The 19,625-nt window shown below is 36.4% G+C and overlaps 1 protein-coding gene across 1 annotated transcript; it reads right to left on the bottom strand.

The window, feature by feature from the left end:
• Nucleotides 1-143: 143 nt before the first annotated feature.
• On the bottom strand, nucleotides 144-19,595 carry LOC139140554 (reticulophagy regulator 3-like). The gene is made up of 8 exons (XM_070709890.1): nucleotides 19,336-19,595; nucleotides 19,093-19,199; nucleotides 18,914-18,941; nucleotides 9,321-9,447; nucleotides 8,810-8,894; nucleotides 8,085-8,213; nucleotides 7,279-7,512; nucleotides 144-5,869 (listed from the first exon to the last, which is right to left on the bottom strand). Exons 1-8 carry the CDS (start codon nucleotides 19,560-19,562, stop codon nucleotides 5,202-5,204), a joined length of 1,605 nt encoding a protein of 534 aa, XP_070565991.1. The 5' UTR covers nucleotides 19,563-19,595; the 3' UTR covers nucleotides 144-5,201.
• Between the last annotated feature and the right edge of the window lie 30 nt (nucleotides 19,596-19,625).

The following is a 19,625-nucleotide window of genomic DNA, read 5'->3' as shown; positions in this document are numbered from 1 at the left end:
TTGGGGCAAGGCGCAAGCCACACGACAGAAGCCCAAGCCCCACAGCCAACCAAGGCTACAATTTATCGCAGGTAGGTAATGCCGTGCCAATGGGTCATGGCGCTTCACTCACAGGAGTGAAGAAATGACAACTGAGTTAATCATTTTACAGAATTGAACTGCATCTTTATTGACTATCAGCTGCCCAAAAAGAAATTGGTTAAATACATCACCTCACATAAACACAATACTAAACTGTAAATATCATCGTGAGAGCGTAATTCCCAGTGATAAACCAAATGATGAATAACTTAACCTAAAACACTACAATTCATGTGTAAAATATCTCATTTGCCATTGAATAAAATGATGACCACGTTCCTTTACAGTAACTTGCACAAGAAAACATTTTGATTGGTTTTGTATTGACTAATAAACTGAAGAGAGAGGATCCTTGTACTGGCCAAGGTGGGCTTCTTTGCGTCTATGATGCAAATTTCAGGTGCAACTTTGGATTTTGTTGAGTTTGCTCATGGCAAGTCCCAACTCCTCTGTGTATTGACAATTGTGAAAAAAATATGCATTCTGGGGCGAAAGATTTCTTAGAATTTTGCAGCACTTGAATAAATGTCTACCGTGTTTTAAAACTACGCTCTAGATTCTTGATATATGAAAATCAGCGGACTCTGCTGAACATCCAAGAACAGATTTCCACCCTGCAGCATAAACAATATGCAGAAACTGAATGAAAGGCCAAAGATGCATAGTCACAAACAGGCATGTACGTCACTCATACTAATAGGTAGACTTTTTGATGGCGCCCTGGAATTAAAGTTTTAAAATTACATTTAATTGATATCCAGAAGCTTTGGAACTATTTTGAGTGAGCCCTGCACCATTAAAATTGTTTTATGACAATATATTGATTCACAGTGAAAGGTGGTGCCTCTGTGACTAGTACACATTACTTGGAGAAAGAAAATTTTTTAAGGTAAACAGGTAAACCATGCAGCCTAGGTAGGGAGGTAGAGACACTGGGGAAAGTTCAAAGGTCAAAGTGCAGCAGGATGACCTGTCACAGAAATTGGAAGTACGGATATAGGCTGTTTGTATAAAACAGCATGGAAGACATGGGTAGACTGGGAAGCTGCCACTGCCATGCTTTATTGTGTGAATCTACGATGTGGTTACCTATGAGTGGCTATATGCTATGTACACCGTACATGGGTGTTTCCCTTGCAGTTTATACTTCTTGGCAATGGGTTTTAATAAATCAATTTCTAAATAGGCCATGTAAATACTCAAAATCACTTGCTACAATTTAGTGGGGCCTTGCCATGTTCAGCTCCTCAGCTTAGGGACAAATATGCAGTGTTAGACAAAGTAATTGCCTGCACAGCCAACAAGGAACATGGAGAGTCTATATCTGTGTTGAGCTTGCACCACCATTACCCTAATGTAGCTTTGCTCAAATGACTTGATATGTATGCAGCAGAGAGTAAGCTGCCCAGTGAACAAAAGAAGGCCAGGAGACTGTTGGGAAGTGTTATCATTCTTACACAGACAAATAAACCGTCTAAGATTAGCAACAAAAAGTCATTGAAGAAAGCAGTTATGCCAAGAATGGGTATGTTCAATACCATATCGGTTGCAAGTTTGAATTTTTTCATCACACTTCAAAAGTTAAAAGCACGTCATGAATTACAAAAAAACAGGAAAGTCAATCTGCAGGTGCTAAAAATATAAAAACTTACATTTGACATTGATTGGCGACATTAATAATTTACTGTATATTTTTATCAATATATATAATGCATATAGTAAAATAATTTAGATTGTAACTACACTGAAAGTCTCAAATATTGAGGTATATGCAGCACTATATACTGGGTACTGTGGATACTGTACATCAAAAGCACTGTGACAGTTATAAACAAGAACTTGATGAAGACATTAATGTACACCGAAGACATCAAAACTTATCACAGCATTATATCAAGGATCTAAACCAGGATGGCTATGTATATGCATCGATGTCACAAGTTTAGACGGTATAAGCAGCACCACCGTGGGTAAATTTTCATCATTTAAGACCTTTGATCTATGCACTTTGAAAGAAATGGGTAAGAGGGGAAACTGTCTTACCATCACATACTGAATTGGGGGATTGTGCATCTATGATTGTGAGGGGTAAGTGCCTCCCACTGGAATCAAATCCGATTCCAGGTAAGACAATGGAATCCACAAACCTAGATTTACCACCACATCTGCCCTTAAATTTAATTTAGTGTCATTCATTTTTCTCTAAACTTTCTGTACCACCTAATAATAAGATGCAGGACCTACTTATCAGCTGCACTTACAAAAATGCATTTTATCATTATGAGCTCATCTAGCATGCATATGTAATAGTCAGGGGGAGATATCAACATTCCTCTTCCATGGGAGGTAGGGTGCCACCCCCTCCTCTTTCATCACCAGGCCAAACTGTCATAGTTTCCTCCCACCACCAGAAAATCCACTGACCCAATCAAGTGGAGAGCAGCACACGCTCACTAGTGAGATTGGCATTTGCCATGGAATTTACAAACTGGTATTTTAGTCAAACCACTCCTAGGAAATAATCTTCCGACCGATTGCAAGGGAGTACATATTAATTTTTGGATATGCTCATATGTACTGGACTTCACCAAATATGACAAATCTGACAACCACAGAAGATGAAAATTCAAAATAGTTCAATATTTCAGATTCTGAAAAGGCAACAGTTAAAAGGTAATAAAATGTTTCAAAATTTCATTTCAGTTTGGTATTCCCAAGATATGCCAATTCAGCTGATACAAAATCAGACTGAATATCTGTTTATTAAAATAAGCTGGAAAGAAACTTCACACATAATATCCATGTAATTAGCAAAGACTTTGGGTGTATACCTTACATGCTACACAATGGTCGATATGGCAGCTGCGTCAATGTGAATAACACTTTGGTTTCAAAGTCATTTCACACCTGCCTAGTCAACAACTGAACATCCAATGGGAAGGAATCTCTGATATACTGACTGGGTCAACACTTGACAGTTGAGGCATTTTGGGACTGGAACATTCACTTAGTTTACAGCGCAGTAACGCACACCAGATGTGTAACACTGGATGCAATTGCGGAAATGTACAGATACAACAAGGAAGATGATTTTTTTCCTTCCCTCAGGCAGCCTTGTCGATCAGAATACACGAGACTCAAAAAATGATGACAAGAAGTTTTCAAAACATCACGTACATCAGCTGGTTTCTACCATAAACAAATCAACATCCATTTAATGTAGTCTCCAATATTAACCACAGCCATTTTTTCGTCCACACATTAACCAAAGAACATTAGTGAGCACGGTCTGCCTTGTACACTGGTATACTGAACACAGACATCCTAAATGATATCTATCAAGACTTGCTACACAAAACGTTAGTTGCTTGGATTTTTTTTTCATGCCATGTATGCAAACAAGGTATGTGAAGGGCGCAGGAATCGAAATCTCTAGTGTTTAGGTAGGCAACAGGCCCCGGACTGAATACAGGAAAATGGGGATTTTTCTAATTCTGTCAATCAACTTTCATTAGCGTAAGAAACACACTGAGTTTCTGATTTTCCTAGGATCTCTGGCAAACACTTAAATAAACAATCAACACCTTTATATCATAGAAAACTCTTAATTTACAAGAAATACATTTTACAGGTCAATTTGACCAAGTTTATCGAAAAATAGTATCATCATGCTGAGCATACAAAAATCAAACACCTGAAAAGACCAAAACACAAAGCCCTGGGATATTCTATCTGAAATAGGAACCTCTACGTACTTACCCCTTGTGACTATTGCTATAATACTTGTGAGGCGACATATCCCACATTTCTAGTGGTCATACATACAAACGGGTCATCAAAAATTGTGCACAACTGCAGCTACATCATCACAAGCTGTGCACAACAATTGCTATGTAATCAAGGGTTGAGTATACCTACGATGGCGTATGTCATCCAAAGTTTTTCACAACAAAATTACACAAAACTCTGATGACATCCATTTGATTTGTGTAAAACATAATAAAATCAAGACAAGACATTCCTTAGATATCGATGACATTTAGTCTCATGATATTTAAGCCTAAAATTTTCACATGATTTAAGTTATGCATTCCTTATTTTTGTTTCAATGAAACCTGACTACCTACCCATTTCCTTAAAACTATTTAAATTTACGTTAAATGTACAATAATCACCATTTAAAAAATCTAAAATGTAACCTATTGTACAACTGGCAAGACTGGAGTGACTTCTTGAACAGTGTGTCATGTTTAATATTGGTAAATTTCACTTTGTAAAGGAAATCACTGAATGAGATTGTTTGTGACAGGCGGTAGATCGTCACTTGCACATGTCCAAATTTTTCAATTAATGAGTAATTATTTTTAATTACCAAAAGGTGCATTTTTAGTGGTTTTTTAACTGCAAGTCAAAGTGACAGCCAGTTCTGACCAAACAGAAATTGAAGTTATCCTTATGATCTTAGATGAAAATACCAGACACCCAAGCTCTTGCAGCAGCACAAAGGTTTGTGTCTGAAGACAATGGTAAAGATGCATGTGTACTGGTGCTTTCACTTGGGTTCAGTCAAAAGATAAGCTGCTTGTAGCAGTTTGCCAGATGGTACAGTGAAGCCACTCATTTGTGTTTCACCCCTACAAACATTTCACCCCTACACAAACTTATTTTCAAAATGCAATATCATTCTAAAGTATGCATTGCCAAGTGCGTGTCTGGAATTAACACCATGTACATGCTCAAGTGATAACCTTCGCCCTTTACACAACTAATAGAAGGAATTTCACGGGTAAAAATAAACATTCAAAGGTAAATGTAACTGTGAAATGTAAAACACGATATTGGTAAATGCCCTGACCTGACCTGACCTGACCTGACCTGACTGACTTGGTCTATAGAAGACCCCCTACACCATTTGTGTAGAAGGACTGTGGTCTGTTGTATGTATTAGTGAACCAAGAGCCTACAATAGACACACACAGCTTGCCAAATTCAACTCAATGTTAACTCGAACTTGAAATTCAGACAGACTTCATTCATGATCAACTTGCTGGTTTATGCCCTGTTCATTATTATTACTATACATTTCATTATCATAACAACTGTATTGTGTACACAAGGAATTATTTCTTCCTCAACCAAGCTAGATAACCTCCTGTAGGGGCAGCATCTGATGGTGTGTTATCGTTTCTAGCGTTTGGGTCGTAACTATCCAGCTCTGTTTTGTCCAGCATCTCAAAGTCAGCGATGTCTGCATCAGTGTCTGAAGGTGTGTGAATTTCAGCGGCAGCCAGTTTGTCAGATGTTGCACTGCTAGTCTTTGGTTCCTCTGAAGCTGGGGTTGAAGTTGATTCACCACCAAACAGGGCATCTTTCGACTGTTTTATAGCCGAGAACGTGCCTTTCATCACCGTGGTTACAGTCTGGGAAACAAATTCAGAAGTCTTGCTGCCAAGGTTGGGTTTAGCTGCGTCACTTTCGACATCAGAATCCTTGGAAAGTTCGCTGACATCCGGGAATTGCAAACCATGGGAAATTGACTTGTCGGTATCTTCGTCGTAATCAGAATCTTCGAAGTGTGATGCAACAAAATGCATGCTCTCAATATCTTTATCCTTGGATTGCACACTGTCATTATTTTCAGAATCTTGAATTCTGCCAAAGCCGACCTGAATGGTTGGAATGAGGTCCAGTGGCAGGTCATCTGCACTTCCTTGCAGTAAAGAATCATCATGGGCCGGAATTTCACCTATACCTGCCATGAAGCTGGATTCATTATCAGTGTTACAGTCTGAAATAGTAAGTAAAATTCACTCACATCATTATTATTGTTTATCACTTTCCTCAAAAGTAACTGATCAACATTGTACGGAATTCTCAATATTTCACAGTAGACTTTACACAAGATTTTGAGAAATATGACCCTAACGGGCCGATGATTACTACAATGCAAACAATAAGATGCAGGATTATTTGATTGTGGGATTAGAAGCTGCTGCTATCGTCTAATGAAATCAATCAAAGTGAAAGGAGCCCTAAATACAGATTAAAAACAAAAGAAGTTGAACGTTTTGGTCACTAGGAGTGCCATAATGATGATGACCTAACAAAAAAGAGGAACAGGAAGGTCAGACTGACCAGAAAACACAGTAATTTTCTGCGCTAAATACCTTGACAAAATTCTCAGAAAATGAAAAATTTACCCACAGTTTATTATGTTAAAGGCTAAAATACTTAACTTTGAGATGATCTACACTAAGCTGGATTTTCAACGCATTTGCTGGGACATACATTTCTGAGAGAAAGATTACATATGGATGATGATGGCTACAGGCAAAGGATGACATGCTGTGTAAAACAATAGGTTAGGAAAAGCCAGGGTGAAAGCGGAGAATAGCAAAACATTGTCTCAAACAGGATGTGTCACTCAGGGCTGTACCTGCACTATAGGCATGAGGTCTAGGGTAGGGGAACTGCAGGAAGACTTTTGTGCATGAATTATTAACATTGAAAATGTCTTCAAAGAAGTAAGTTCGCAATCATATTTACAAATTACACACAGATATGGCAGCAGGGAAAAGCAGCCTTTGCAGAAGTTGTTTTTCTGCTAAGCTTGATATTATTAATGTATGTTCACCGTAAAAGTTCACTTTGGCAATCCCTGTTATCACATAGTTTTGATTGGTTGGCAAAAATTTAACTGCATCTTGATAAATGCTGGGGGGTTAGACACTGCCAGTACATATACTAAATGATATTGATTTCAGAAATTCAGTTTATTCAGCAGGAACTTTGGATACTTAACCGCAGAATCACTGATGTAAATATTTCCATCCATTCAATTAAGTACATCTTTTCAGTAATTGCATGAACGGGGACAGACAGACATACAAATAAATACACACACGGACACACACACACACACAGACACACACACACTTCACATATTTAAATAAATTGATATCAATAAGTGAATTAATTGACTAACTACAGGAAGAGAGGTACCATTCAGACAAGAAAGGCAGTTTATTCAGCATAACAAGCACAGAAAGAAAAGTACCGAAAGGATGCTAGAGGGCTACGTTAGATGCTTGCATACAATTCACACACTTGATGACATGAGGTGGAGCATGGCAGTTGAAGTATAGTGATGGTGCAAGGATGAGACTGCAGCATGTAAACAGCATCAAAAGTCTGTACCTTCATCAATTATGCGTGAAAACGATGGTTCACGGGATATTTTGCCGAGGAGATTGGTGGCTTCCTCCTCTGATATGTCTGATGCAGAGTCCGGGTCAGTGACGGCCCTGGCCAACGCCGCGGTGGTCTCTGGGTCCTGGGAAGGCATGAACTCTGCAATGTCACTGTCACTTTCAGATGTGTCCTCTGCTTGACCTTCAGTCTCATTGGCTGATTTGGAGGGAAGACACCTTCCTGTGTTCATTTGGTAATGGGAGATATATACACAGAGAGAAAAGTGTTGTCAGTTTGGTCAAGCTTGTCCAAAGGGTATACTGACACTTCACAGTGTTTTCATGGAACCTATACAGTACACACGCACATGTTTTGTTCATAGTACAACTTCAACGAGAAACCTGGTGAAATTCGCAATGTTGCATAACATGCATTATGCAACACTTGAACAACTGCACTGCGCCAATACCTTCTGTTTGTTCAACTAAACATTTCAAATACAATCTTACACAATCCATCCTATTAGTAATGCAGTGTGCTGCAGTTTATTTTCTATGTATTAAATATGCAAGTCACAGTAAACAAAATTAGATACACATAAGAGTATTTAGTGCAGTTTCTGTGAATAAATTTGTGCAGACAGATCTTCTTTGCACAGTATTTTTGAGTTGGTCATTTCTGAGGGTACACTGGTTTCTATTTTTTGCTTGATATTCCAAGGTCACCTGCCACAACGTAAAGTATTGGGTCAATGAACTTTTAAAGTTTAAGCACAAGTTACAACCACTTTTTTCCAGTATGTTTATACTTACGTCTCCTTCTGGTTGTCTTGCTTCTCAGCATACTATACTCCAACTGCATCCACAGTGGTTCCAATTTGTTGTAAATTTTTTGGTTGATATTGTGATACTCCACTACCGGCCACAGCAACAGACTTAGAACTGTGACAGGGAAAACATCATACAGTGATAAATGATATTGAATCTGTTAAAACAATGTGCCAGCTAAATTTTTTATTTTTTCAATTTTCTGCAAATTTTGTGCAAAACATTTTGACACTGCAAATCAAATACTAAAAGTTTGTATTTTTGGGTTGCAAAGAGTTACAAAACACACAAAAATCTATGACAGTATGGTATGTCAAAGTTATCAATTGATATATGTGATCTCAATTTGCACGATGATGTAATGATGACTAAATTCCATGAAACACAAATAATTTCATCATCTTCTGAATGTTAGATGCAGTAACAGTAAGACCATACCAACTCTATAGTGAGTATAGTGTTTGTGCTAAGATTTGGATGCACTGGTGAATGTTATAAATGGTAACATTTCTTGTTTTCACTTATATGATTGCATTGTTATAACAACAGGAACTACACAACAGTGACAAAGGAATCTCAGTAAGAACTACAGTTATCATACTCAACAAAAACATTGTTCAGCATACTGAAGGCACATTTCTGCATGAATTGTGTGTTGATTTGAAGGCATAAAATCAACTCACTTCGCAATAAAAAAATTAAAGTCTTACCCATGATGTAGGACAGCATGACCCCAGGTATGTAATGACCAATTATTATTAAAACTGAACAGGCTGAGCACATGGAGAGACAAAACTGAATGCGAAAAAAGAGGAGAAACAGAAAACTTCAGTGACATGGCCAATCGCAAAAAACACGGGTAGATTATTTATGGTCACATCATCATATCTCTAAACCAGCTTTACTGCAAGTAGAACAAGTTCAGTGGATCGACTGACCTGGATTTCATAATTAATCATATCAATGTTGTTTGCAAACAGCAATTGGAACATTTCACTTGCATTGATATGAACACAAATAGTATCTTATGTAATCTCTCTCTCTCTCTCTCTCTCTCTCTCTCTCTCTCTCTCTATATATATATATATATATATACCGGTATATATATATATATATATATTCATCAGTGCACTACAATTTATTTTTATTTTTGAAAATACCCTCTTTACTCACCCACACACACACGCAAAGTTACACATTTCATCATTTTCTACATCTCACCTTTCCAGGTTGTTCATTTCTGATCTGCCAGACCCACTCACAGAATGATCCAGCAGACACCCATGTCTCTGCCAAATGATGGCACAGCTCTGGAACACTCAGTAACTTAGGATGAACCGGTGTCCATCTGCAGAATGAGATACAGATAAGACTTTTGCTTAATCCATACTTTGAAATTTCCATTGTGTTATTTTATAAAGAACATACACTCTCACATTTTAACTTGGAAAGTCTCGTTTTCAAGAACACTTTCAAGAACACTTTCTATAAGATGGCATAATTTTTCCTTCGAGTTTTCAGCAAGAAGTGAAACGGAAGGCCTTCACTACTTGCTTGAGTTTTGACAAACCTTAGGTCCATGATCATGAGGGAGAAAAAAATTATATCATATAATTTTAATGGTTTATCTACAAAGCTAATTTGCATTAGTACCACACGGAGTATAAATATTACTCAATCAGTTAAAATCCAATTGAAAGGAATGAATAAAACAGATTAAGTTCAGTTTTCCTTAATAAAAGAACGTACAGCCCTCTTGTGAATTTGATAATTTGTACTGCCCAGGGTTAAAATTTTTAGCAATTTTGCTAAAATATGGTCATACCCAGATGAAGTACTCAAAGAAGTAATATTCACTTCTCAGTGTCGGTGAAGATGCTCTTACATCACCTGAAATGTGTGGATCATTCCTGTCAGATGTACTTCAACAGTGCAATTTTTTTATCATAAAAGAGGTTCACTGTGAAAGTGAAAGAAAATACAATCCTTTTTTTCAAAATACCCAGTCACACCTTTACAATTTTGTACTGAGAAATGTGATTCTTAAGAAATATGAAATTGAAATTTATGATTCAGAAATCATAAGTTTGGGGGACGGTCAGATGTATTTGTCATCAGAAATGCTTACAATATTGCAGCAAGTTCAAAACAGTAAGACAGCAAACCAGATCAATTTAACATAAGCTGAAAACAAAATAAAGCAGGGATCTACAGAATGTAATGAGAAAAGAGTTTGTTAACCACAAAGCTGTTTGTAGTTGTCATTCATGAACATTAGCTATTTTTTGTTATTCGAGTGATTAAAACTCTAACTCTTACACACCTAAAAATTATATTCTATATTTAAGAAGTAAAAGGATTAAGAATTTTGTTGTTTTCATTTGAAAAGTAAGCTTTAACACTTTAACTACTGCTATCCAACTTGCCATTAATTTAATTCAGTAGTTTAGTTTCTTGTGATAGAGTCTTCCTGGATGTGGTGGGAATTTATATGTGTAATGCTTGAATTATTCACAGTTATACAATGCTGGAGTGCACGTCTGCTGAATAAGTGCGAGCATTTTGAAATATGATACAATTGGTTAGAACTTACTGAAGCTGCAATTATAGTCAATTTATTTTTAGATTTTCTGTCATATAATCAATTGACCATCAGTATTTCTAGGTCAGTACACCCATCGCCTAATTCAGGCAGTAATTTTCTTGCCGTAATAAAATCCACTTCACCTCATTTTGGGGATTTTGATTCAAACCCAGGATATTCAGATGGCATGCTTTATTCTATACATTCATCTCCAGGGAATTCTGGTATGGCTATAAACATTGACTTTTCAGTCTGTTGGAGACAAGGCCAGGTACTCTGCCAATTACAAGGACACAGGTTGATCGGCCTGATAATGACTACCTGAAATACAAGTAGTATTCAAAGTTGGGTGGATCACTTCCTGCTGTGGATGTTCTTGGCATATCAGGGCCCCGATGTGTCATCTTGTGAAAACATATGTGCTGTTTATTATATAAATTTTCCAAGAATGGTAATATAAGTTTATGATATCACTGCTAGCACATATATCACTCCTACGGATTACACCAACTATACAGTGACATATTAGTTCTGATATTAAATTAATGTGTTTGGTTATTATAAATAAAGAATCTTTTCATCACATCCTGGTTGACTCAACCCTGCACTGAACTCTCTCTGTGACATGACTTGGCAGCCATCCCATAGTCAAAAGGGTGAAAATAGAAACTGAATAATTGTATGATGCAATCATGGTTTTGCTGGCATTTAACAACTACCTTCAAAAGGAATACAGCAAACTGTAATATCATTTGTACCCTCTCTAGACCTACATTCCCACCTTAAATAATATTAGTTAATACCAATACATTAGACATAATGAATTAGCATCTAAGGGTATTGGTAACTGGAATATCCATTGTACAAGTGAACTACCACATTCACTTCTTTTGTTGTTAAATTTATTTTGTTGTAGTTGTCAATTATCATTTTACTCCTTTCCTGTCTTATATTTTACTAGTTTTTTGAAACTATATTTTTAATTATTGTTACAATTATTGCTATTATTTTATTATTACTATTATTAGTAGTAGTAGTATTATTATTATAGTACCATACTGTATCCACAAACAATATAATAGTGGATAAAGTTATCATTATTATTATTATTAAGTTGGATAGCACTGCATTGAGCTTCAGATCTTTCAGTCCGCTAAGGGTGATGAGGGAACCCTATTTCTGACTTGGATAAATCTAATGTATTGTAACCATGTGACACTGATACTTAAAAGCATACACTAGCAAAATTCACACTGTTACATTATACAGACTAGTCTAATATTTTAAAAGTCAAATTTGGCTCTTTTTGCCTAAAATCAAGCTGCCAGATTCTAGAATATATTAAGACTTACAGCCACATCACTTTTAACTATTCATCAACAACGACTGAATGTCCATTTCAGCAAGGTTTTCTACTGTTCTGTTAACAATGGCTAGCATGCCTGTATACAGGAATTTTTTCACTTCTTTTATCACTGTGTCACATGTAACCATGAAAGACATTAAATGCTTTACAGAATATAATGTATGTATCTAAATATCAGAAATATATTTAAAATAGACTTTACTTGGTCAATGAAAAAGTATAGGGACAGCATTTAAATTCTTTTTTTATTGATAAAACGATTCATATCATGTTTTCTAGCAGCTTCAAACAAATTGAGATAGAAGTGAAAATGAAACTGTGAAAATCATCCATCCAAAACTGTTTGACAAGAAATTCAAACACTAATCATAAACTGGGATGCAATCTTTGTTTTGATAGTCTTTAATATATGCAGTATGTTGATGTATACAACACTGAGGTAAAATCTCTCTTTTTAAATGTAACATGATAACACCCGTATATGTTTCATCATAATTTGATATGATTTAAACAGAAATTAGTTGATTCCTGATTAAATATTATATGGTACTTTCAAGAATGTCCTTGTCTTAACACTGGGGTGGGGGTTAATAAAAGTCAAAAGACAACCAACTTTATAGCTGGTCTCAGGGGTAGAGGATGGCGGTATGTTAACCTGTTCATCCCCCAATTGCCAGTAAACAGCTCCAAAAACCACTATTCATAACAATGAGTTTTGGCCAAACCACATTGATGAAAGGGTTGAAGTAGTGAAAAATTTGACAACATAGGTTGCCTTGGGAGGGAGCACTAGACAACCAACAATAGAGTATGTACCAGAATAGATACAGTTATCTTTTAAAATTACAGAACACAATACAGGGACAAGCATGTTCATCCCTTGATACCTAATTATATCTTCCTTATAATGCTCAAATCATTATAATCTACAGCACAGGTATATGGATATATGTAATATGGCAATGTGGTTTTACTGTTTTTCACTTATGCTTTTGTCCAGACAGAGGTTTGAGATTGTAACTTGCACAAAGTAACCTTGGTTTAACTGTATTCTCTGCAATTATCTCCACCATTAGATCCTATTATCATCAATTTGTTGGTACAACCTCACTCTTTTCAAGGGCAGAATTTGATATTTATAAAGGATACATTAGATGAAGTATTGGAACTGTCTGACATTTGCTCAATGTGAAATTGATTAATATTCAGATACTTATATGGCTAAGCTTGCGTTTTTCTAGAAAATTGGTTGTCTTTTCTTAATCTCTTTTTTCTTCAATCACTCAAGAAATAATTCAATATTGACAACAGAACAAATTGAAATTTCCTAGTAAATGGGCTGAATCAGTTGGCATATGTGTCAACTGCTATTGCCAACACCTTGTGTAAATATAGTAAGAAAATTTCGGATATCCGTATGACTGGTGAAAGATGTATATGATTACATGAAAAGTAGTATTGCCATCATTAACAAATTAATTCTGGACAAGAACCTACACTTGATAAACTGTAAGGATTAATTTCTGAGTGTTGTATAAAATCACCTGAACAGTTGGAGTTTTACAACACAACAAAAAAGAATAAACATTTCTTGTGTTTGTACACAATATGACACCCTACAGAAACTGGCAACGACATAGTCACTTTGTCAGGCTGAAAAAATACAGATTGACACCTACCGGATAAATACACAGCAGTACATATGAATTTCAAATGTACAGTTATTTAAACAGCTTGAATAAACTTGACAGGTCATATACTTTGAAATATTTCCCTTTGTTTCTGCTCTTATTTTCAGGAGGCAAAATCCCTCAATAAAACAACTTGAGTAATTCACTTGATCAATACACAGATTTGCTGATTAACCTGAAATAATGACTTTTACTGGCTTTTCTGTTTACAAAAAACCCAAACTGGAGTATGAAAAACAAAACAGGTCAAAACTAAATTTATACTGATAGGATTTCTACTGTCCCTATGCTAACATCAAAGTAGGGCACATCTACCATTTACTGTTGTGATCCGAATCATTCTGTTTGCAATATTTCATATTCAGATATAATGTGACAATTGCTCTACTTTAAAAGCTGAGATTTTCCATGTTTAATAATATTCACTGGTGAAACAGCAGCTGAGCAAATTATCTGAATCATGATAGGTGATCTCATTTTTCGTCCACTTTGAAGGTGTTGGTAACCTAAATAATAAATGAAACCACTGGCACTAATCTGTGACCTTGACATCGAAGTGGCCAAGGTCAAATTCTCTTATTTCTCTGGCATTGCAGATATACTAGGCAACATCATGAATTCAAGCACAGAAATTGCCCTTGTTCTGCCTAAAAATAGTCACTCCACGGTAAATCATCAAATTAGTTCAACCTTGTACATTTGATTTGACCCTGAGATCACAGACAGCTTCCGCAGTGCTTCTGTGTATAAATTCCCAATGACAAACTATGGTTGTATGTGGCAATACCTTGGTAACCGTATAAGCATGAAATTGGGACGTGTTTTTGACATAAACTATCACAAGGTTACCAAATTCAGACATAAGCATCCCCTTTTTTATGCACATGTTCTTCAAGAACATTTGCCACACAATGGTCATGTGAGAAATTAATAATCAATTTTTTTTTCTCATTATTGAAAAGCACAGTAGCTGATGCCTACCAAGTTTGTGTATTCAAATTTCAAAATGTTTCCCAAATCTGTGTTTCCATTCTGTATTTCTCATCAAACTGAGAATGAGAGAAAACTGACACAGATAAGAGGAACATCAGAATCAACAAACAAAAGCAACATATTGAAGTTAAAGAATGGCATTACAATTTTGAAAACAGATTTGATTCCAATCATATTAAAAGTAAATTGCAAGAGAAAATGTAAAACTAACTGGACTATTAGATATCCTATTATTGGTTTTAGAGTGAAGTACCCTCATTTATCTAAAATGAGTCATTTTTTTTCCCAATAATACTTGATGAGCAACAATGACTATCACCTGTTGATGTCATAATGACGCTGCAATCTTTGAACTGATCAATCTCAAATAAACAGCACATCCTGGAACAAAATGATCAGACCCAAAGGAAGGGTTGAAAGGACCAATACTACAATCTCACTGATCTCTGGTCATCATTTCAAATCACTTCTCATAACTTAAGGTAGAACGCACCTCGAGGACAGGTATTCAGACCTTCAAACCTTTTCAGTTGTTTTCTGATCTACCACTTGTTGGGGTTCATTTTAAAGCTCTTGGTGTAAGAAAACTTTTCAACAGCTTAGTTTTACAAAACTCGAAAAAAAAAATTTTCTCCATAGAGTTAACACAGGGATGGCGACCATTTTGAATTTTAAACATAATTAAATCTTGGGTTATTTGTTTCTCTTGTACTAAAATTTGCATGGTGACCCCCGATTTTTAATCAAGATTTTGAAAGAGAATGGTTGAAAGATTCCTTAAGGAAAGTTTATGCAAAAGTTTAAGTCTTTGACTTTCGGAGCGCATACTACCTTAAAGTTATTTCATCAAGGTACTGGTAAACACGCAAATAATGGTTCACTACAATTTAATGTTGAGTTCAGCCACTGTCGCCTCATTCCATTCAAGTTAACAGCTGAATTCATATCAAACAGCTGAGCAATACTACAGCAATAATTCAACGCCCTCATTGCACTAGCGTACTTGAGGTCGGTCACTGGGGATCTTATTTTGAAAATAATATCGAAATGAGCAGAAGTTATGCACAGGGCGTATAAGCTTTATGATTCAAAAGCCAGTACATCAAATATTTCTAGGCCACATTGGAATGATATTCATGCAGACATGTATCAAATTGCATGTATGCAGTTTCACTTAAAGCAAAACTACACATAACTCTTCAGTAGCCTCAGTTTATAGAGTTTTTATGTAGTGGCAAATAGCGTCTCCTAGCATTACTAAAATATTCTATAATATCCAGATCCTTGTTGATGCCAGTCAATATTTATTAATTATCTGTGGTTACTACCCAGTTGGCTGACAAAACTGTAATACAGTATGCATTTTATTATTTTATACAAACCAACTCATCTAAAATTCAATGCACAGACTGCTACATTGCAGAAAGTACTGTTAACAGTAAATTAAGTTTTGCTTGATTCAGTTATTGGACATGAACATTTTGCTGATAACAAGTCATCGTTGATGACACAGTCCCCACTTGTTAATGGGTACTTTGATTACAGGTCCTCAGAGAGGATAGAGTCCTCTTCATTAGGTCTGTGATAAAAATACTGTGATAAAAATACTTTTGAATAAATTCGCTTGATACATGTCTGAGTTCAGGACATGAAAAAATCATAACAAAATGGCCGCACAGCAGCTATTGAATTGTATCACAAAACAAATTAACGTGCAAATGTATGACCAATCGTATCACAAAGCAAATTAACGTGCATATGTATGACATTGGTCAATCTCCTTTTACCAACTTTGAATAAAGTCGCTTGATACATGTCTGAGTTATGGTTCTGGACATGAAAAAAAGCAATAAAATGGCCACACGGCGGCCATATTGGATCATATTACAAAACAAATCAATGTGCATGTGTATGACATAGGTCAATGTCCTTGTACCAACTTTGAATAAAATCGGTTGAGATATGCCTGAGTTATGGCTCTGTACATGAAAAAATCGTAACAAAATGGCCGCACAGCGGCCATATTAGATCGTATCACAAAACAAATTAATGTGCATAGCTATGACATTGGTCAATGTCCTTGTACCAACTTTGAATAAAATCTGTTGAAATATGCCTGAGTAATGGCTCTGTACATGAAAAAATCATAATAAAATGGCCGCCTGGTGGCCATATTGGATCGTATCGCAAAACAAATTGACGTGCATATGTATGACATAGGTCAATGTCCTTGTACCAACTTTGAATAAAATCGATTGAGATACGCCTGAGTTATGGCTCTGTACATGAAAAAATCGTAACAAAATGGCCGCACGGCGGCCATATTGGATTGTATCACCAAAAAAATTGAAGTGCATATCTATGACATTGGTCAATGTCCTTGTATCAACTTTGAATAAAATCAGTTGAAACATGCCTGAGTTGTTGCTCTGTACATGAAAAAATCGTAATAAAATGGCCGCCTGGCAGCCATATTGGATCGTATCACGAAACAAATCGACGTGCATCTGTATGACATATGAAGTAATCCTTGTACCAAGTTTGAATGAAATCGCTCCAGGTATCTCTGAGATATCTGCGTGAACGGACGGACGCACGGACGGACGCACACACGGACGCACGCACGCACGCACGGACATGACCAAACCTATAAGTCCCCCCGGACGGTGTCCGTGGGGACTAAAAAATATTGTTGACTGGTTGGAGCACCAAGCCATGGGCCCTGAAATTCAGGTCTGAGGCTTCTGGCCTAATTATGAACAATGGTGCGAGTCACAGATGTCTAATACATGGAATATGGCATTCAGTTATATTATGATGAGACTGCATTCAAGATCAAGACCAGTTATCAGTAATGCGATCGGTTATCAGTAATGCGATCGGTGACCATAATAAACAGTTAATCAGTGATTATAATAAACAGTAACTGGTAAAGTTTGTGTAGTTTTTCATTTGTGTAGTTTTTCAATTGCACAATCTAATCTCTTGTTTTCATATGATTACTACATATATACATCCTAATTCAAATATTTATTTGGGGCAAAGTTGCGTTAGCTTTAATAAAACAAAAAACTCTGCTTCCATGAAACTAACTACAATCTATTTCAGTTTACTGAAGTTTTCATAACTTAAAGGAAAAACTGGGAAAACACTGAAAATAGTACAAATTGAACAGTGAATTGATAATTTTACAACCATGTTTTATGGAGTAGAAAGTTACAAGAAAACTAAAACATACCGCGCGTGAGTACTATTGTTTATTACATAACTGATGGCACATAGTACAGTCACGCCACATAAACAGTGGTAAGGGATCAACCATTTTGTATTTGGGGGAGGGTTGTGGCAGATTCTCTTGGAGAGGAAAAGATCAGGAGTCAAAAAAATCAGTTATTGACACAAAGACAAATACATGGTGGGCAATAATACAGCATATTCTATAAAAATTCCCCAGAATAAAATTACAAACTTCCTGTAAAAATATCATTTGTCATGTTGGCACCATCCCTAGGTGTTTATATCAGCATTCAACTGAGTTTTGTAGCTGATTGATATGCAGACAGGGTTTGTCTTGGTATTACATTGAAGCCTAACAATCGTCTGGAGCACACAGACAAACACATTAGAAAAGATATTAAAAAGTCATAAGATGTAATATTAGATTTCATAATAATGCCAAAATATTATTAGTATTATCACATTATTTACATATGTGCTTAGATATACACAAACTGTACAAACTGTCATGTCAAAACATAGACAGTGGGCCCCCCTCTACTGTCTATGGACAAAGTTAGTTTTCTCGTGCACAAAAAGTTGTCTAATTATTGTTTATATCACACTTCTTTATTATGCCCTATATTCTTGAAACTCGATTGGGAGTAGTGACCCCTTCCCTCCTAGCTCTGATTGTCAGCAACAGCAACATTTTATAACTGTTGGATAAACATTAAATACCCACACATTAACACCTGATTAAAACATAACGGTACTACCAATAGTACACTACATATTAAAGCTTTCGTCTGACCGTTAGTTCGGCTGTTCGTCTATATATGTCTATTTTGGGCAACTGAGTATTACAAGATCGGTTTGTACACGCCAGCATTTCGAAGACTTGGCAAAACGCCCAAACGCATCACGCGGTTTTTTGTATACCAACAAACGTGAACATACTCACCCTTCTTCGTTGTCATCCGGCTTGGGCACTTGAAATCAAAACAAAAGAAAGGCATGTAACACATGAGGCGAAAAGCATCAGACGATGCGACAATAAATCTGTTTCATGGTATGATGGTAAATTAATTTGAAACTGTGACAAAGTGGCGTGACATTTGACAGAAATGTTCATATACACACCTCGTATTTCAGGCCAGATTCGAGATTTCCATGTCTCCACGAATACCACAACCATCCCGGTCATCGCAAGTAGAAACACAACGCGATAGTTGGTGGTCGTAACAAACCTGTTGGGCATGTTCATAAAATATACAAGGTCAGTCCGATTTCAAAGTGGCCCTGTAAATCAGGATGATATCGTAGGCTCTCTAAGACATTATATTTTAGCGTGTTTTAAAATTTTAATGAGCACGACTCACTCACCAGAAGGCTCCGTTGACGCACAGAAACATGACGATACTGTGTCCAGGTTTTTCCCAAACTAGTACACCTTGCATGTACATTATTACTGGTTCAAGTGGAGTTAGAACTTTCTTCAATTTTTCCTCTTTCATTTTGATGAGTCGTATTGTTTCTGGGTCTGTTGGGTCGGCCGTTTGAGGTCGGAAGTCCGACAGGGCCGACACTCGGCAATCTGGATCCTCAGCCATCTTTGACAGTACAGGCTGTGCGCAGTTGCCTATCTGTTTTTGTTTTGCTATGACGTCACAATA

Source organism: Ptychodera flava, chromosome 9 (assembly GCF_041260155.1).
Source record: "Ptychodera flava strain L36383 chromosome 9, AS_Pfla_20210202, whole genome shotgun sequence".
Lineage (NCBI taxonomy): Eukaryota > Metazoa > Hemichordata > Enteropneusta > Ptychoderidae > Ptychodera > Ptychodera flava.
The sequence above is the reverse complement of the archived record's forward strand: the minus strand, read 5'-3'. Positions and strand labels throughout refer to the sequence as shown.